The following is a 21,613-nucleotide window of genomic DNA, read 5'->3' as shown; positions in this document are numbered from 1 at the left end:
TATTTGAGTGATTTGGTATCTTGTGATGATCTCATTGGCAATCATAGTTATCATATCTTTTAAATATATACCAACTGTACCCCTGTATGGCTGATACATTTCTCAACTCATACGATATTCAAGGGCTTGCAGGTATATTCTAATTATAGACTTTATAAAACGTCATGGTTGTCTATGCCCCCCCAAAGAAAACCAGTGAGCCAGGACTTTGTCAAAGCGCGTCTGGTCCCACCATCGAAATGTACCAAGATCTAAAAGATGAATATTCAGTGTCTTCACAAGAAATATGCAGAAGATGGTATAGAGTTATGTTTAACCCCGCCACATTTTTGCGCCTGTCCCAAGTCAGTAGCCTTGTCATTGTTACATCTTCTGACATCGGATTCGGATTTCTTTTGAACTGAATTTTAATGTGCGTATTGTTATGCGTTTACTTTTCTACATTGGCTAGAGGTATAAGGGGGGGGGTTGAGATCTCATAAACATGTTTAACCCCGCCGCAATTTTGCGCCTGTCCCAAGTCAGGAGCCTCTGGCCTTTGTTAGTCTTGTATGATTTTTAATTTTAGTTTCTTGTGTATAATTCGGAGTTAAAGTATATGACGTCCATTATCACTGAACTAGTATACATTTTTTAAGGGGCCAGCTAAGGATCCCTCCGGGTGCGGGAGTTTCTCGCTACATTGAAGACCCATTAGTGGCCTTCGGCTGTTGTCTGCTCTATGGTCGGGTTGTAGTCGATTTGACACATTCCTCATTTCCTTTCTCAATTGTATTGTATACATATTGGTTTAGGGACAAGATGAAGGACGCCTCCGCGGGGTGCGAGAGTTTCTCGTTGCATTGAAGTTGTCTCTTTGAAACATTCCCCATTTCCATTCTCAAATTTATATTATAGATTCAACTTGTTGAAGTTGTGCATCAATTCATTTACTTGAAAGTTTTTTTTTCACGCCTTTATTTGTCTTCGTTCTATCATGTTTATTCAAGTTGGTCGTATACTTTTGACATGACTCGGCATAAATCTATCATCATGCATCTCCCTGTCATACAAGGTCAGATTGTCATGACTTTTATCCTAATTATAGTACCATCAATATGTATTATATGTATTGACAGGTCGCAGACTTGATTATGTAAGTAATGTTTGCCACTGGACGTTAAGCAGAAATGAAATTCATTTTATCACTGGGTTTTTTTTAACACTCACGATATTGAATGGCGAAAACAAAACACCTACATGCACATTTATCATGACTTTATAATAGTGTCTGCTTTGCCCACTTTCATTATTTAGAAACAAAGCGTGGTAATTGTTATTGAAAGTTCTATCGAATTTTAAGAGATTTGATACAGAAAAATGTATCAAAATAACGCATTTTGTTTATGAATTTGATATACCGTGGCCATGATTTATTTCGATAAAAAAAAAAAAGAAAAATAGAATAACACAGATACATTCAAAACCGAGGTTATGTCAATTTACCAAAATTACGAAGACTTAAATTAAGAAACACATACCAGCTATCATGTGTCAGAATAAAATTATATCTCGGTGAGCAATTTAAAACTATCAGATTTTATATAAAAATTTCTTTAACAACTTGGATTATCTCGCTTGGAAATGTCCAATATTCTTGAACATGTTATTTTTGACTAGACGTGTCCGGTGCACGTGCTATTTGAACGACAGCGGTTTTATCTATGTTTTACTGAATTTGCACTTCAATTACTTTTTCGATGGCGTCTTTGTTGTATACAATGTAAAATTAATTTGAATGTTTGTTTGAATTTTTAGTCAGTTTTGTTTTATGTCTGTTGTGTATGGTACGTGTACACAGTTTTGGCTGATTTGTCCCAATTATTGTTCCATTATCAAAGTAAATATCTGCTCTCCCAATTTTGTCTATATAGCGGGACAATATATAAATAAAAATTTTGTGGGCTAATTTTATCTCTTGTTTTGATGTTTTAAATTAGCCCTTTATTCTTTTTATCCATCTTTTTTTTCTTATTTGTAAACTTCAACCAGAACCTCATATATCAACGCACCAAGTGGTTCGGAAGGTTTATTAAGGATTTGAAAATGTCGTTTTGTCAATTCACTACAAGATAAATGTATTTAGAATAAAGACTCGCCAGCAAGGAGACTGAAAACAAAAATATGTGTCCGGTAAGCAAGGTCAGATTGTCATGACTTTTATCCTAATTATAGTACCATCAATATGTATTATATGTATTGACAGGTCGCAGACTTGATTATGTAAGTAATGTTTGTCACTGGACGTTAAGCAGAAATGAAATTCATTTTATCACTGTTTTTTTTTAAACACTCACGATATTGAATGGCGAAAACAAAACACCTACATGCACATTTATCTAAAGAAAAAGTACATTTTTTTGTTTAAATATAATAATCACATTAGTTTTGAATATATTTCAATTTTGAGATAAATCGTTATAAAACATACTTTATGTTATATCTTAGCATGTTTAAAAAATCAAGAAATTAATAGTATTTTTCTAATACAAATCGTTCAAGTAATTACATATCACGTTATAAACAAAAACTGAGGTAATTGCATGTGCATGCGTCGACAGGGCCAGTGTCTCATGTTATGCATACATCACAGAGAAGATGTAATTAAAAATAATGATAATTTTCATATAGCAGATGTAAAGTTTTTTAGGATTCGGCCAACCTTTTAACACGTTCAGTGTCGCCTAATATCATGCGGAAGCTCTGTTCCATCCGAAGTATTTACAGAAAAGTATAATGGAAAAGACGTGAAATGATTTCCGACTTCTTCCTTTAAATAAAAAGGATTTAGCTAACATACAAATTGTTAATCTTTATATATTTCATTTCAAATAAAAAGACCTATCAATGTAACAACGGTGTGGTAAATACCAAGACCAACACTTCTTGATAATCCCAGCTGAACAGCAGCATCGACAAAGTAACTACTAGCAAGTTTGTCTAGAGCGTCCATTCGGCCAACAACGTTATCAATAACATCTATGAACTCATCGAGGTGAAATGTATGACCAGAGTAGTCCTTCAGTAACTGTTCTGCCTTGCGTATGACTTGTCTGTTTGATGTTAGTTTCCTTGCCAGCAGTTCTAATCCTTCCTTTGTTAATTTGCTCACCAGAAATCTAAAATTGAAAAGTTTTTTACCATGCAGCTATTCTACTTTTAACAACAAATTACTAATACTTAGGCATGCATTATTTGGGAGATATAATATATTCGATGTGCAACTCTCAGATATACTGTATAGTCAATTGCGTTTTGTTAAGATTTACTTTTTCACTTTTTTGGTCTTATGGAAAATGTTGTTTGTGTCGTATTTAGACCCCTCTACCACGAATATTGTTTTACATGCACACGTATAAAAATTGCGGTTTTATCCAACGCAATCATATATTTGAATGTTGTTTTCAATTTAGACTTGTTTATTTCTTTTCGTTTGGGCTTTTATTATATTTTCCCTCCGGTTTATATAATCCGTTCATCCTATTTCGACTATTTAAAACTCACGAGTCTATCCTAAATTTAGGTAAATAGTTATCATAGGTACCAGGATTATTATTTAGTACGCTAGACGCGCGTTTCGTCTACATAAGACTCATCAGCGACGCTCATATCAAAATATTTATAAAGCCAGTACAAAGTTGAGGTAAACTATATGATCTTCCAAATACTGTTTCGATCCATAACATCACTCAAGAGCCATTAATTGTCAAAATCCGGATATGGTGTACTAATTTTTGCAGCTCATGTTCGTGGTAAACTATCTTTGCCGCAAGTTTATTGTTTTCTGTTTGGTATTAAAATTATATCAATAAAGATCTATTTTTTTTAACATCTTATGATCAATTCATTTGGCAGTCGTCAATGGCAGTCAGCAGGGTATAAGAACATCAGTTGTTCGACCTTTTAGTCAAATGCGTTTTATTAAAATATACTTTTTCACTTTTTCGGTCTTTTGGAACATGTTGCTTGTGCTGTATTTAGACCCCTCTACCACGAAATATGTTTTGCATGCAAACTTATAAAAATTGCGGTTTTTATCCAACGCAATCGTAGGTTTGAATGTTGTTTTCTATTTATACTTGTAAATATGTATGTCTATAAAATTGAGAATGGAAATGGGGAATGTGTCAAAGAGGCGCATAATGTAGCGAGAAATTCCCGCACCCGGAGGCGTCCTTCAGCTGGCCCCCAAAGAAATATATACTAGTCCAGTGATAATGAACGCCATATTTATTTCCAAATGGTACACAAGAAACTAAAATTAAGATAATACAAGACTAACAAAGGCCAGAGGCTCCTGACTTGGGACAGGCGCACAAATGCGGCGGGGTTAAACATGTTTGTGAGATCTCAACCCTCCCCCTATACCTCTAACCAATGTAGAAAAGTAAACGCATAACAATACGCACATTAAAATTCAGTTCAAGAGAAATCCGAGTCTGATGTCAGAAGATGTAACCAAAGAAAATAAACAAAATGACAATAATACATAAATAACAACAGACTACTAGCAGTTAACTGGTATGCCAGCTCCAGACTTCAATTAAACTGACTGAAAGATTATGATTTCATCATATGAACATCAGGCACAATCCTTGCCGTTAGGGGTTTAGTATCATACTATCATAACATATATGAGAAGAACATAACCCGTGTCATGCCAACAACTGTTTTTAGAATAAATGTGTTTAGTTCCGACAGAAGTTACCTATCCCTCTATATACGTCCCTGGTTCCGATGCAAAGACCTTATCAGTGATTCAATATTGACGCCAAGATATGTAATCTTTAATGACTTGACAACAGAATCGTAATTATATCCCTTCTTAATAAGTCTATTCAAAGGTTTTGTAAGTTTGTGAGGTGAATGCTGACACCTTTGTGCTTTATAAAGAATATTTCCATAAAAAATTGGATGTGAAATACTTGAACGTATTAGAAATCTGCATGTTGAGCTATATTTACGAATGATGTCTTTATACCGATGATAAAATTTAGTAAATATTTTGACTAGTTTGTGATATCGAAAACCCTGGTGTAATAATTTTTCAGTAATACATAAATTTCTCTCGTTAAAATCTAACACATTGTTACATACACGAGCGAATCGTACAAGTTGAGATATATAAACACCGTAAGATGGTGACAAGGGAACGTCACCATCTAAAAACGGATAATTAACGATAGGAAATGAAAAATCATCCCTTTTATCATAAATTTTAATATTCAGCTTTCCGTTAGTGATAAGGATATCGAGACCGAGAAAAGGGCAGTGGTCATTGTTAGTATGAGCTTTATTTAAAGTAAGTTCAACAGGATAAATTTCATTAATATACATACTGAAGTCGTCATTATTGAGAGCCAAAATATCATCCAAATATCTAAAAGTATTATCAAATTTGTTTATCAGATGTTGTTTCGATGGGTCTTTGCTTATTTTTGTCATAAATTGTAACTCATAACAATACAAAAACAGGTCCGCAATAAGTGGTGCACATATAGTCTTCATTGGAATTCCGATAATCTGACGATATACGGAATCCCCAAAGCGAACAAAAATGTTATCTAGTAAAAATTCAAGGGCATATATATAGTATCAAAGCATGTCCAATTAACATAGTTTTTTTTTGTTTATTGCTACTTAAAAATGACCTAAAAGAGTTTGAACATATATAAATGTATTCACATTCTGATTTTTTGAATGCCCATTTAATTAGGTGTGTGAATTTTTTCTTAATGAGAATGTAAGGCAATGTGGTATACAGGGTCGAAAAATCAAAACTTTGAACAGATTTAAAATCACCAATATAAGCATGCAATTTATCAAGTACTTCCAACGAGTACTTGACACTCCAAAAGTAATTTATTCCACTTTTTTCGAAGGCCTTATTTGAACAATTTACTATCAGGTTTTTAATTGTACCAAGTGTGCTGGTAAGAAGAATAGACAATTTAGTAGTTGAACAATGGCTATATCTTTATCACAAGTGCGAAGTTAAACATACAAAGGAACAAAACAAAACGCCATTATTCGACCCATTTATTTACATCAAGATTATTTGACACTTATCAATGTGGTCACTTTGCCTCTATCAATTCTGCAGAAAGAAAGTAGTTGTTATTCTTTTAATCAACACGCGTTGTTTTTACCTCAGTATAACAACTATAGGGTATTTTTTTTTACAATTCTACAATAAGTACAGTAACAGGACAACCGTGTGGCCATACAACTTAATGATTCTTCATTTTTTTTGTTTTGTGTGATGAATAAACTCATCATAGATATCAGGATTACATTTTGTATGTATATAATATACGCCTATGAGTTATTTTACAGAGATACAAGGATTGTAAATTCACCTTTTTGCTTCTTTTTCCTTTAGCGGATTGGCTGACACTGCTCCGGCGATTAACACTATAACAAAAAGTTTGCTGTAAAGAAAGAAAATTAAAGCGTTATTTTTTCGATTATGCAAAAATAAATAATATATTTGAGCACTTAAAACACTTACTAGTACGTACAGATTGTATTTATTATTTTCAAAGACATTTTATCGTACAAAAAAGAGCTTTGTTGCAATAAAGTTATTGTTTATAGGACCTTTTATAAAGATGGGAGACGTGGTATGATTGCCACTGAAAAAACAAGATTCCGGGACAGGTACAGTTTAACAATGTTTATAATTTCTATGTTTGCCGAAGAGATTTTATTTGAATAATTTACACGACAGCTAAGATTCTATAAAGATTAATTCCACTTTAAAGAAAAAGAAGAAATTTTGACTGAAAAGTAAACATCTTTATATATGAAATTTGAAATTATTGAATATCACAGATGATACAGCTACATGTACTTACCCTACAACATTCATCTTCAAAATACACCTTTTATATTTGCTTCAAATTGCATACACATCGTTACAAGTTCTTAAATACTGATTTTCTTATCAACATTGTTGGGAAAGTAACATCTAGAACAATATTTACGCCGATTTTATTTGTCAACCTTCACACTTTTTGACGCATGTAGTTGTTGTTATTAAGTTGAACTCGAAAAACTACATAGTTTAATGGGTCTATTTGTACTACATGTATTCGTTTCGGTTTAGCGGTATATTGTTGTTATTCTTTTTCTTCAAACGCTATATATATTTCTTATCCTCACAAAGATGTTCTTCATGCACCTAATAAAATGTTATATTAAATTTTATGTATACTTCGTCTCAAATTTAGCCCTACAATGTTAAATCTGGATATTTTTAGCAAATTAATGTTCTTCCCTCAGCGGGATTTAAACTGTTGCATCTGGGACATCAATACAACAGTACCTGTACTGTAGACCATATTGTTTGTCTGTGCAATGTTTTTTTCGGTGTTCAAAGTTATCGTTTAGTTGGTAGTTGTATGATTTTTCTATAATTTGTTTTGCATTGCTTTTTAGCTCACCTGGCCCAAAGGGCCAAGTGAGTTTTTTCAATCACTTTGCGTCCGTCGTCCGTCGTCCGTCGCCCGTCGTCTGTCGTCGTTAACTTTTACAAAAATCTTCTCTGAAACTACATGGGCCAAATTGAATTAAACTTGGCCACACTCATCATTAATGTATCTAGTTTAAAAATTGTGTTTTTTGACCCGGCCAACCAACCAAGATGGCCACCATGGCTAAAAATAGAACATAGGGGTAAAATGCAGTTTTTGGCTTATAACTCAAAAACGAAAGCATTTAGAGCAAATCTGACGTTGGGTAAAATTGTTTATTAGGTCAAAATCTATCTGCTCTGAAATTTTCAGATGTATCAGACAACCCATAGTTGGGTTGCTGCCCTGAATTGGTAATTTTAAGGAAATTTTACTGTTTTTGGTTATTATCTTGAAAATTATTATAGATGGAGATAAACTGTAAACAGCAATAATGTTCAGCAAAGTAATATTGACAAATAAGTCCACTATCACCAAAATGTTCAGTTGACCCCTTTAGGAGTTATTGCCCTTTATAGTAGATTTTTAACCATTTTCCGCAAATCTTAGTTAACTTGTACAAAATATTCTCCTCTGAAACTACTGGGCCAAATTTTACCAAACATAGTAAGAATCATTATTAGGCTATCTAGTTTGAAAATAGTGTTTTGTGACCGGGCAAACCAACAAGATGGCCGCTACGGCTAAAAAAAGAACATAGGGGTAAAATGCAGTTTTTGGCTTATAACTCAAAAACCAAAGCATTTAGAGCAAATCTGACAGGAAGTAAAATTGTTTATCTGGTGAATCGGACAACTCGTTGTTAGGTTGCTGCCCCTAAATTGGTAATTTCAAGGAAATTTTGCTGTTTTGGGTTATTATCTTGAAAATTATTATAGATGGAGATAAACTGTAAACAGCAATAATGTTCAGCAAAGTAAGATTTACAAATAAGTCCACTATCACCAAAATGGTCAGTTGACCCCTTTAGGAGTTATTGCCCTTTATAGTCAATTTTTAACAATTTTTCGTAAATCTCCATGATCTTTTTCAAAAATCTTCTCCTCTGCAACAACCGGGCCAAATTAATCTAAACTTGGCCACAATCATCCTTGGGGCATTAAGTTAAAAAAATGTGTCCGGTGACCCAGCATCAAACCAAGATGGTCGCCAAGCCTAAAAATAGAACATGGAGGTTGAATGCAGTTTGGGGTTAATACTCAAAAACCAAAGCATTTAGAGCAAATCTGACAAGGTAAAATGGTTTATCTGGTCTAGATCTATCTGCCCTGAAATTTTAAGATGAATGGGACAACCTGTTGTTGGGTTGCTGCCCCTGAATTTGTAATTTTAAGGAAACTTTGCTGTTTTTGGATATTATCTTGAATATTATTATGGATATGGATAAACTGTAAACAGCAAAAATGTTCAAGAAAGTAAGATTTACAAATAAGTCAACAGGACCAAAATGATCAGTTGACCCCTTTAGGAGTTATTGCCCTTTATAGTAGATTTTTAACCATTTTCCGCAAATCTTAGTTAACTTGTACAAAAATATTCTCTTCTGAAACTACTGGGCCAAATTTTACCAAACATAGCCAGAATCATTATTAGGCTATCTAGTTTGAAAATTGTGTTTTGTGACCGGGCAAACCGACAAGATGGCCGCTACGGCTAAAAAAAGAACATAGGGGTAAAATGCAGTTTTTGGCTTATAACTCAAAAACCAAAGCATTTAGAGCAAATCTGACAGGAAGTAAAATTGTTTATCTGGTGAATCGGACAACTCGTTGTTAGGTTGCTGCCCCTAAATTGGTAATTTCAAGGAAATTTTGCTGTTTTGGGTTATTATCTTGAATATTATAATAGATAGAGATAAACTGTAAACAGCAATAATGTACAGCAATTTAAGACTCAAAAATAAGTCAAAATGACCAAAATGGTCATTTGACCCCCTAAGAAGTTATTGTACTTCATAATCAATTTTTAACAATTTTCATAAAATCTGTAAATTTTTACCAACTTTTTCCACGGATACTACACGGACAAGTTCATTATAGATAGAGATAATTGTAAGCAGCAAGAATGTTCAGTAAAGTAAGATGTACAAACACATCACAATCACCTAAACACAATTTTGTCATGAACTGTCCGCTTCCTTTGTTTAATTCACATATACCAAGGTGAGCGACACAGGCTCTTTAGAGCCTCTAGTTTTTGTTATGTGTTTTATTGTTTTCCTTTTGTAGTCGTTTTTTTTTCTTCTTCATTTTTTTTTTTTTTTTTGACAAAGTGACGTGAAGCTCCTGTTCTTCTCTTGCTTTAGAGTAGGATTCCTGCATTGGCTTCATCTACAATTTCTCTACCGTAACATTTTCTTGGTGGCTTACACTAATACATGAAGCCATTCCAGCATCACTTCTATAAATACCTTCATAAAATAATGTAAGCTTTTATTACTATGTTCTTTCACTTTTCAGAATCAAGCTGCAATCCCTTTTTTATGAAAAAGATAGGCAGTGTTAGAAATTATCCTAGAGTATGCAATTGAATAAGATTTAATTTTTTCTTTCATAAATACAAAGATTTGGTTCAGAAGTTTTGCTGCACTCATTGGAACCTAAAAACAAACATGATAAACGGGATGTGGCATTACGGTGATGTTGTTTAAAGAGCATAATATCGTTCATTTTAATAAACTTACTATAACATTTCACCACTATTTATCACTGTCATCTGGTCATTATATCTTTGAGTATATTGCCTCCAATAGTATGAATATTGATTCTATGATTAATGTATTAACACATAACTATATATTAATTCTGGAGAAAACAATGCTATAGAGATTAACAACTTTCAGTCACCGTACGGCCATCAATATTGAGCAAATCATATACCGCATAGTCGGCTATGAAAGGCCCCGAAATAAACAAATGTAAAACAATTCAAGCAAGAAACCATTCTTCTTGATTTATGCTATAAACAATGAAAGAAAACAAATAGGAAATACAGTAACAAACGACAACATCTAAATCGCAGGCTCTTCACTTGGGACAGCCACATACAGAATGTAGTAGGGTTTAACATGTTAGTAGGCGCTAACAGACTAGCATACATTGTATGAACAAATCTATGAAAATAAGTTAAAAAAGGCTTAACTCATAAGATCGAAAAACAAACCTCAATAACAATTAGGATGTGCTTTATGTATGCAATGTGAAATACGTTTTTCTTTTTAAACAAAACTTCCAAACCAAATATTTGTAAATATGGAGGAATATAGGTTTTATTTTAAGTGATTTGCGGTAACAAAATCCTTCACTTAATAATTTACCAGTAATGCATAGATTACTTTCGTTGAAAGGGTGAACGTTATTGCATACTCAGGTGTAACGAACAAGTGATACATAAACCCTGTAAGATGGTAACAAAGGAACATCATCATCCAAAAAGTAAACATTGACAATAAGGGAAGAGAAATCATCCCCTTTGTAGTAAATATTTGTGTAGAGTTTCGGTTCATAATAATATATCATTAAGATGTGCATGTTATATTTGATTTACCACCAATCTACAATCTCCATCATAATGTCTGTGATACCGGAGTGCAACATTAATTTTTCATACACTATTTCAATTTCAACTTAAATTTACATCTTTTCTTGTGTTCAAATATTGATTTTATCATAAAATATGTTGGTATGTTAACATAAAGAATTTACGTCGAGTTCACTTTTCGACCTTCACCTCTTGTTCACAAATGACTTGATGTAGGATGACAAGGATAACCTATCTGTTTCACGTCGTTGCTGTAGTGGTATCATGTTGTTGTTCATGACAGTAGTTTATTGTCATCCAATTCAACTTTGTGTTGCTTGTCATTAATGAGACATTCCACACATTTTTATGGAAATCGTGATTAGAAAAAGTAAATCAACAAAAATACCGATCTCCACCATAGTAATTAATGTAATAGTCGGTACATTTATTGTTTTTAAAGAAGAAAAAGAGGGTTAATTGGAATATATAAAAAAAGGAATAAAAAGTTTATCCTTAACATCTTCTTTAACATACCATGACATTATTAATGAGCATAACGTGTCTTGTGAAACCTTAATATAAAAACTATTGCAACCAATTATCAATCAATTATAAATTGATTTAAGATACATAAGCTGATAAGATATCAATTTTCAGAATATGTAATTTTTCTGGAATCATCAATTCGCTTTGTCCCGTTAATTGATAAGTCTTGTCTTAAGGACACGATACGTTAAATATTAAAATAGTTTTCAAGGCAAACGAAAAGATTATTACAGTACGATACCTAGTTTGGATTAGTTAATATACAGAACGTATTGAATAAATTATCAAGTCTTGCACTGAATTTCTTATACAATTTAAACTATGATAATAAAAATGGGTGTTATGTGAAACTATCTTCATAAAGTGGGCTTGTTTTTTGTAAGTGCATAAAAACAGTTGATGAAAATGTTTGTTTTTGTAATTATTTTTCAATGTTTTCGATGGGATAACGGATGTGACTACTTTATAAATAAAAATAATTGGACGAGTAAGGAAACGAACAGTGTTCTATTATCAAATTGCATCTTATTTAATGTTAAATCTTTTCATAAACATCAGAACTGGAGGGATGTACTGGACTATATTTTACATTGTCGTTTATCTAGTATTGAACAGACTTCTGATAGGTAAGGTGTTTTTTTGTATACATTTTTTTGACATGATAGTTGACGCTCAGATCAAAACAGTTAAACAGATGTAATAAACATCATGAATTGCTTTAAATTCGGACATGGTCAACAGAAGCTTAATTTTAGATCAAGAAATGCATTCAAAGAAAAAGTTTTTTAATGATGAATTGACTTTTAACAGTCAACATTACACTTTTACACGGATTCCCAGGCGAGTTTCACAGAACCATCTACGTTTTTTTTTTCGGTATTATAACACTGCTTACATTTCAAGTTGCCATAAAGAACATTAAGTGTTTTTATAAGTATAACACATTTTCAGTTGTGCATGTAACATCTTCAACGTAGAGTGTGCCAACAAACTGGATATGACTAATTATTGTAAAGAGCAAGAAACTGAACAAAGATGATAGAAAACGATTAAAACTTTTTCTAACATATATATCACAAACAAACAAAAAAATAAACATTTACAAGGAGATTTAGAGGTAATGCAAACATGTTGGAAATGCTTATAATTGTTTAAATACTTGTTTTACTCTTTGTTAATGAAAAATAGTACAAGCAGAGGGTATTTGTTCGTTGTTGTTTGAAGTACAAGAATATAACGCAACCCTTATGCGATCTTCAACAAGCTGTTTACAAGATCTAAATATCACTATTTTCATGCTTTAATTTAAACCAAAATGTTCACAGTTATAACTATGACATGTTAAAAAAAATATCTGTAATTTAATGGAATTGCGAGTAATTACAATTTTAAGTGAACTCTTTGATTTGTAGCCAATCTTTACGAAGATTTTTTATATTTATTTATCAATGTTATTAATTTGTTATCGATAATATTGCTGAAAGTGAATATTCTTCATAATACATTATTTATTATTGTCAAATGCAGTTGAACAAAGTCGAAATGCATGCAAAATTCAAAAAAAAAATAATTAACGAAATATTGCCAAACTACGTAATATAGTTTGAACAAATATATCATGTTATTGAGGGGTATTTGCGAAAAATGTCAGTCAAGGGACTGTAAAATTTACCAAGCCGCTAGTCGATGGAAATTCGGTCCCAAAGCTGGTATTTTTCGCAAATACCCTATATAACATGATATATTTGTTTTATTACACCGAATAGGTTTGGATTACAAATCTCTGTACAGGTGAAGATATTTTTTTACTTGAAATCTGTAAATCATTAACATGTATATGTATAATTTTGAGGATAAGAGGATTTTATCATAGACAAAAAGTAAATTTCAACTGATTAATAACATACAAAATGTTTTCCAGATGCTTCAAAGGTTAGACTTGTGGATGGAAAGTCCTTTCATGAAAATGGCGCTGATATTTACGAAGGACGCTTACAAGTATTTTACAATAACGAATGGGGGAATGTCTGCGATGATGAATTCACCCAGACGTCAGCCAAAGTGGTTTGTGGAATGTTGGGATTTTATGGGTAAGTATGTAGTTATCTTTATTCCATGTATCTTTATAAGATATTCAAATCACATATGTAACATTAATTAATTCTGGAAGTAATTAATTTTAGAAATTATATCGAGGCATATACATTTTTCACCCAAATACTAACTATATATATATATATATAGTATAGTATAGGGATCTTGGTGACTTAATGGTCTAAGTAGTCGAACTACTGTATCTTTCGCCAGTCACCAATGATGTTGCAAATTCCTATTTTCCTAAGATTATGAATTCATGTAATTTAACTCAACTTACTGTTATTTCAAATAGATTTAAAATTTATGGAAATATTGCAAATGAGAATATTATAGCGGTATTGCACACTAAATTGGTTAAAACGTATTGAGTCGAAGGTTACATTGCACGAGCTTGTAATTGCATTTGATATTCCATGAGGTTTGATCTTAAGTTACACTTTCATAACATCAACATAAACGGAATTTATTAGTGACTCTTGAAAAGGATAAAGCACTAGTACATGTGACAAAAGAAAGGACTGTATTGTAGACCAAAAATGGAAAATATGCATGGAGATCTGTAACAAAACTTTTATTTTTTTGAAAAACTAACAATTTTTTTATCATAGGCATAGATTACCTTAGCCGTATTTGGCACAACTTTTTGGAATTGTGGATCCTCAATGTCTTTAACTTTGTACTTGTTTGGCTTTCTAAATATTTTGATATGAGAGTCACTGATGAGTCTAATGTAGACGAAACGCGCGTCTGGCGTACTAAATTATAATCCTGGTACCTTTGATAACTATTTACAGTCAAATAAGTCAAGATATCGTTTGTTAAATGTTTGACGAGACGACATCTTCTACTATCAATACAACCTTTGGATTTATTTGAATGCTTTTCGACTGAACCCTCTACCAATCAAGCTGTGAATGGAAAGACATTATTTGGGATATCCTAACACTTGGGATATATTTGTGTGATGCTAGATTGTTGCTCACAAACATTCTAGACAACAAGTGATAACTAGTCATTTCAGTACTCAACCGACCTTACATGTCAATATGTAGGTGTAAAGAACGACATAAGTACCTTTTATCTGTAATTTTACATGAAACACATCAATACTCTTCCCTCACTTCAAACAAAACACGTTTTACAATAATTATGATACAATGTTATAATAGAGTTATAATTGTTAATAAGCCCATCTGGCGTTATATCACTGACGATGCATAAACTAGCTTTGCTTTTATCATGTAGTGACAAGCTCGCAAGCTCGTGCAATATAAATTATACTCGGGACAATATTCCCCAATATTCATGCAATAACCCTTTTATGGTATAGCAATATAATATTTGAAAGTAAAAATTGGTTTAAGCAAAGATTTTGTCGTTGATGACGTCTTTAATTTTCACGATTTATTGCACTAGTGCAATATTGGAATTTATTGCACGCTACTTTTTGGTGACTTTCTCTGGGAATTATTATATTGCCATGCAATAAATTGTATATTATTCTCCTTAAAAGTTAAATAATAAAAATACCGAATTCTTGGGAAAATTTAATACGGAAAGTTCCTATATATAATCAAATGACGAAATCAAGGACTCAAACACATCAAACAAACGTGGTTTTATAGCTAGCTAGCTCACTTTAATGAGAGTCGCAGAAAGTTTCATTATATTGATAACAATACAATGTGCGAAACAAACATACATAACAGGTAAAAATGTTAAAATAGGGGTACAGTAGTGAGCATTATGTAATAATCTAAATCGTTATAAAACAGACATATATGTCGGCAAAGAAAAATCAGAAGGCATATTGACAAAGCACATTAGTAAAAACGAAAGACAATAATACAAACATTTATTATAGCACAATGACACATTGACGAGATGTATAAGTACCAAAGTACGAACACGGATATTACAAAAATAGACTTAACAAACAAGAAATGATTATCAACGACGAATGATTTGGGAAAAGGATGTGGCATATGCAGCTGATGAAGCTGGTATATTACTAATAAGGTGGGGGGAGTTAAAAAAAATAAAATTGAACTTGTCTCGTTTGCCATAGATTCTGGTAATGATACTGAGAAAACCGCTTATGTTAAATACGAGGTATAAATCTAGATATGAAACAAAGTAAGCTGTGTTTGTTGTTTCTTTCGTTTCTAGTTCTGGAAGATATGTAAATAGAACCCAATCAGAAAAGTTTTGATTGTTAATGGAAAGAGCGTTATCAATATATCTGAATGTGAAATTAAATTATTTGGTTTCTTTGTTCTTCTTGTTCTTGACAAGTGTCTAAATGAACTCCGACTCATGAAAACTAGAAGAGTAAGTTCCCATAGTATTTTGTTGAAAAAGTCTACCTCCAAATTCAGTATATATGTTGTCAACAGGAAACTTCAGCATACTGATCGCTTGTTCCTCTGTGAAGTATGCTTTACTTTTTTGTTCACTGCAATGTATAAACCAAATATGAGACTGCCATGAGCACAATCACTAGAAATCATAGATGTCCACGATTTGCAGAACATTCAATATGACCGATAGAACAGAAACTCCAAGTACAATATAAGTTGTATTACTACACAATAATTTAAAAAAAATTATATTGAACATTGAAGTTGTTTCTAAGCGCCATTAAAATATAATCTTATTTGGTTTGTTTTCTGATTCAAGAAACATTTTTTTCGTAAATTATAGAATGAAAGCATGCCAAAATACATTCAATGCATATTTCTATTAACACATATTGTTCGATCTAAAATAGTGCTTTAATGTGGTACCTAACACTACAGAGAGATAACTCTGTGAAATCAGGTAAATGTTTTAATAACGTTGTAAAGTTAAGGAAATATTAAGCTTCTCTATAATCAAAATTAGTGTTTTTCAAACTGCTATATATCCAACCAAACTTTTCTGAGAAAGTTATTGGTATTTTTGAAATTTTTATATTTTTGACAAAAGGTCAAGGTAAATATTTTGTTAAAATTTTATGAAAATTAAACGAACCATATTAATTTTATTCAACACTTTAACAAGAAAAAAAAATCGACTTCATTCCTTTGCCAGTCAGGCTATCTAGACCATGCGTTGTTCGTTATTGTCTGCACATATTAACTAACGCTTATACTTTTTTCGTGTAAGTCTAATTTATTCGTTACCTGATATTATCTTTACCATAACTATACTGTATTTCTATTTAAAATGTGTTGTTCGTTATTGTCTGATCCTATCGCGTATACTCTTTTCGCATTAGTCTAATTTATTCGTCACCTTATATTATCTGTATTGTATTTCTATTTTGCCAGTAATGCAATTGCAATAGCTAGTACCTACAAGAATGGTAATAAGCGAATAGTCCTTGACAGTGTTAGATGTAATGGACGGGAAAAAGATATCATGAATTGTAAACATCAAGGATGGGGAACACATGACTGCTCACACGAAGAGGACATCGGAGTAAGATGCGGTAAATGATTTCAGTGTATTTTCTCTTCACTATTCATTAGATTGCACTTTTTTAAAAGTTTTTTGTTATATCGGTAACATTTATTGGTATAACTATTGATTTTGTTATCAGTAAGATAAAACCATACTTAATATTGCACATATGAGTTTTTACGGTGCTACAATCTGTCGATATTATAGTCTGGCATTACACTATGTTTTGTTTTTTCTCTGACTATTAATGTCGTCTTTGAGACTAAATCCATTAGATGTTGAATGTGTACTTAATTGATATTTGAGACTTAAGATACATGATTTTTTTCATTAGTTGTTATTGGTTTTAAACTGCGAGTACTCTAAGAGTGTCTTTTTGTTTTTGTGATGTTAAAATACCTGTCCACGTGCACTTTGTGTTTTTGTTAGATGTATTCTAATTTCTATCCGTCTGATGAGTTGGGCCTCTTTCAAATACTGTTAATCATGTTTCACTGAATAAGACTTATCACTGGGCTTGTACTTACATTGACAACACAAATGGTGTCATATGCGGAAAAGGATCTGCTTACACTTCAAGACATCTGAAATCACTATGGTGGGGTTGGTCTTTATACTTTTCTATGTTATATTCTATGTGCTGTAATGAGTTAGCTTTGCCATTATATCCAGAGTTCTACAATACCAGTTTAAATCAATATTATTTTGCAGAGCAAACTTGGAGGTTAAGCAAGTCTACAGAAGGGTTTGTTGAGATTCATATAATTGATTCTTATATACCAGTGTGCAATACAAATTATTCGGGGAAAAAGATTTGCCAATCACTTGGTTTAGTAGAAAGGTAACTCATATTACTAAAGCGAACTGAATTTGTTAGACAAAATCTGATCATAATGAAACGAACAGACAAGGAGTTGATCAAAATGAAAAAACAATATTTCCGTGAAATTTGTCACTAGAGAAATCAAAGGAATTATTATTCCTTATTAAGCAAGAAACACTTCAGCATCTTGCAGCCCTTACCTCAATTACAAGTGGCCTGGAATGTCGAATTCTCAGGTTTCTTTTATTATTTCTTTGTTAGTAATTGTCAAATCTCTCTTTCAAGTTGTTACATGAAAGTAATTTCTAAATTACATATAAAGCCATCGTTGTTTATTTCATTGGCCTTCAGAGAAAGTTGATATTTGTAGCCAGGTACTTATATAAAGAATACACATTCTTATAAAAGCATATGTATTATCCTGTGTACAATTAAAATGCATGTTCATTAAATATAATATGTTTTCATGGTGACCATATCAATTATCTTTGATTTCATTCATTTCAGCAATAAGATTGTAGGAGTCGTCCCGGCCACTTCAAAAATTCTACGGTTTGTGGACATTAGTTGTACTGGCAAGGAACAGGTTTTATCACAGTGCACTAGAACGGTTATTAAGTATGGTGTATGTAAAACTGGGTTAAGTGCTTTCAAATGTAAGCTTAATTGTGTTAGAAGTTAATAGAAAATTGTAAAGGGTCAAGTTATATTATACAATACGGCAAGGTATATACCCTTTATTGCTCAGATGTGGGATTCTATCTGACGATTTACAGCCTAAAAAATAGACTGCCGATACAAAACTGACAACACGAGTTTAGAAAGAACGGGACAGCGCTTTGCAAGTTATATCATTGAAATTAGCTTATAAAGAAAAACAAAGATTGTACCGATGATAAAAAAAAATTTTAAAAAAAATTTGTCGTGTACTTCTGCACTTCTGCGTTTACTTGAAATATCATTGATATATATTCATTTTTTTGTAAAACTTATTGGTGATTAAATATTGAATTATTCAAAACACTTATGTGTGCCGCGCACATCATAAATTACCTTCTTTGAATAAGGCCCAAATTTAGGAAAGGTCTGTTTTTAGTACTATTCAACTTCGTTATGTTTCTAATTTGGTTTTCCAACTGCTTTGTTTCGAGCGTCTATAATAAGTCTGAAGAAAAAACCTGGCATCTTTTTTGTGTCTTAAGATATAAGTGTATTTTAGCAAAAGGGATTTCTACATACATATGTTATTTGACATACGAGAACTAGGGAATATGTACGTAAAAACACAAAATGTTGTACGTCAGACGTGGGTTTCGTCACAAGGACTCACAAGTGACGCTTAAATTAAAAAAATATTAAAGGTTCAGTTAAAAAAAGGATTTTAAATATTGTTATGCATGGTTTATACCATTGTTATGATGAAAGGTAAGAAACACAATAAAGATGAATATTTTGCAAAGTTTTTTTACAAAATCTCACAACACATAGATTTGCTTAATGTATATGTAGCAAAGTTATCTTAAATCATAGTAAAAACATGACAAAAATATTTTATTATTTCGACATGTTTGTTTTCCATGGTTACCTTTTAAATGCAATTTTTGTATACTTGTCTGATAATTTGATAATGACCTATGTGTATTAGGGTCTGGCTATTCTTGAGGATATTACAGACTAGTGTGGCTATTGTTGCAGGGTTGGTTTTTCTTGTCTTTAAGTTTTTATTTTAATCCGACTTCTATGTTGCTGCTGTTACTGAGTGTCCGGTCGTTCTGATAATATGGCAGATTATTTAGTCTCTTTTGATTAAATTTTGAAATGCAACGTATGCGGTGGGGTGCATATTAGCTCAGGGTCTTCAATGTCGAACTCCTCATTGAGATCAATCCTACTTATAATGCCTCTTTTTGTTGCCGAAGATTAGAAATGAAGTCGATGGCATGGACTTATTTGAAGTTGTACCAGCTGGTGACAATGTCGGTTTTGATGATAACTCTTATTGGCTCACCTCTTAGTGTTTCCTCTGACACACAAAATCGGCATGGTAACTTAATTGAAAAGGCATCTAGAGCGCGCAAACATTTATAAAAAGGGCACCTAGAGTGTATGGAAAATGAACAAAAAACCACCTACACTGGCTACAGTATGCTACAGATAACAACAAAGTAACAAGTAACCAGTTCAATAATCACTATATGGAACATTAGTCGTATCAAAACATTATTAAGAAATTATTGTACATGTTCTTGGTTGGAAGTTAAGATTTAGTCTCATTCAAGTTGTTTAAAAACAAAAATTTAAGTGCACACCAAAGTGGTCCTAAGTAAGGAGTTTTATAAATATAACAGGTGGAACAGGAGATGATAAATTGATGCAATTCTACATTGCATACATTGCAGAAATTATTAACAATTACTTTTTTTTCTCCATATTTGATAAAAATTAAAGCATTTGTTAAGTGCTCCTATATAAGGAGGATTATAAATACAAGAAGTTAAACAGGAAGTGGTGCTGTACATAAACAAATGGGTAACTTGTGGAGATTATATTTCTGTTTTAAATATCTAGTATTTTAGTATTTGTTTTATTATCTTAAAACCCCTAATTAGCAGTAAACAATCATTAATAGAGGTTATAAAACTGCCAAAGGCAAGGTATTTTACTTTATCCCATTGTCAGTTAATTAGAGTGTTTCAAAATCAGGTAACAATTTTACCGGAATTGCCGATAGGTATGGATTGGTTTTTTTTTTTAAAGATTTTTGAGACAATGGCGTCATTCAAAGAAGTGGGAAAAGGGCATGGCATCATTTATAACGACAAAAAGGGCATGGCGTCATCTAAAAATGGCATGGCGTCTATCCATGCTAAACATGCTTGTAGGAAAACTACTCTGTATGTTGTTGGTATGAGTTGTTTAGTTCCCTTATAGTTGTATTCAATCCAATTTTCATTCATGGTTGCGATTAAGACTTTTAATGACTGTCCACGAAATGATCGATTCGAAGTCAATTCACGAACATTGTTAGAACCGATTTCTGGTAAAAAAAAACACTTTGAAATTATACATTTTCACTACAGTGCAATAGTCAGTTCATGTGAACATCTGATTTTTATCTATTGCACCTTTATCAGGTTTAAATCAGAAACTTATAAATGGTACTACATCTTACAATGGACGACTAGAGCTTTATCATGAGGGGAAAAAGGGGTCTGTTTGTGATGATGGATTTGGCGATAATGAGGCGTCTGTAGTTTGTAGATATTTAGGACAGTCTTGGTGAGTTATGTTAATATTTTCTTATATATCATCTTTATGAAGCCTTTCTCCCTGTAAGTTAAAAACGATACTGATAAAAATCTAATTAAATCGGAGTTTGGCCGCTGATACTAGTGTGAATGATTTCACGACAGCAAATTAGTATTTTGACTTGATTACAACATTTGAACTTTATTTTTAGAACCTTTTTGCTGAAAGAAGGATTTAAAAGTTGAAAAAAATAACAAAAATACCGAAAATTACACAAGAGAACATTCATGGCATAAAACTGATTGTTTGTAAATAAACCAACAGGTAAAGCAAAGCAAAAAGTAGAATAAATATCGAACTCCATGAAAAATTCATAACGGAAAGTCCCTCATGACGCAAAATTAAACGCTCAACCACA

At 32.2% G+C, this 21,613-nt stretch overlaps 2 protein-coding genes across 2 annotated transcripts; one reads left to right on the top strand and one right to left on the bottom strand.

The window, feature by feature from the left end:
• Positions 1-984: 984 nt before the first annotated feature.
• LOC134697764 (uncharacterized) lies at positions 985-7,020 on the bottom strand. Its single transcript, XM_063560052.1, has 4 exons — positions 6,897-7,020; positions 6,399-6,470; positions 2,921-3,158; positions 985-1,077 (listed from the first exon to the last, which is right to left on the bottom strand). The coding sequence occupies exons 1-4, from the start codon at positions 6,908-6,910 to the stop codon at positions 985-987; spliced, it is 417 nt and encodes a 138-aa protein (XP_063416122.1). The 5' UTR covers positions 6,911-7,020.
• Positions 7,021-12,105: 5,085 nt separating this feature from the next.
• LOC134697763 (neurotrypsin-like) lies at positions 12,106-21,229 on the top strand. The gene is made up of 6 exons (XM_063560051.1): positions 12,106-12,208; positions 13,504-13,672; positions 16,991-17,151; positions 17,835-17,964; positions 18,454-18,602; positions 21,081-21,229. Exons 1-6 carry the CDS (start codon positions 12,115-12,117, stop codon positions 21,227-21,229), a joined length of 852 nt encoding a protein of 283 aa, XP_063416121.1. The 5' UTR covers positions 12,106-12,114.
• Positions 21,230-21,613: the final 384 nt, after the last annotated feature.

This window comes from Mytilus trossulus, chromosome 14, assembly GCF_036588685.1.
Source record: "Mytilus trossulus isolate FHL-02 chromosome 14, PNRI_Mtr1.1.1.hap1, whole genome shotgun sequence".
NCBI classification, from domain to species: Eukaryota; Metazoa; Mollusca; class Bivalvia; order Mytilida; family Mytilidae; genus Mytilus; species Mytilus trossulus.
The sequence above is the reverse complement of the archived record's forward strand: the minus strand, read 5'-3'. Positions and strand labels throughout refer to the sequence as shown.

Coding starts and splice junctions, on each gene's coding strand:
- LOC134697764 (XM_063560052.1), bottom strand. Junction 3,159..6,398: donor AAGGAAAAAGAAGCAAAAAG/GTGAATTTACAA, acceptor TTTCAATTTTAG/ATTTCTGGTGAGCAAATTAA. Junction 1,078..2,920: donor AGCTGGGATTATCAAGAAGT/GTTGGTCTTGGT, acceptor TACTATAATTAG/GATAAAAGTCATGACAATCT.
- LOC134697763 (XM_063560051.1), top strand. CDS start 12,115: ATGTTAAATCTTTTCATAAACATCAGAACTGGAGGGATGTACTGGACT. Junction 17,152..17,834: donor GGACATCGGAGTAAGATGCG/GTAAATGATTTC, acceptor ATTATTTTGCAG/AGCAAACTTGGAGGTTAAGC. Junction 18,603..21,080: donor TGGGTTAAGTGCTTTCAAAT/GTAAGCTTAATT, acceptor CACCTTTATCAG/GTTTAAATCAGAAACTTATA.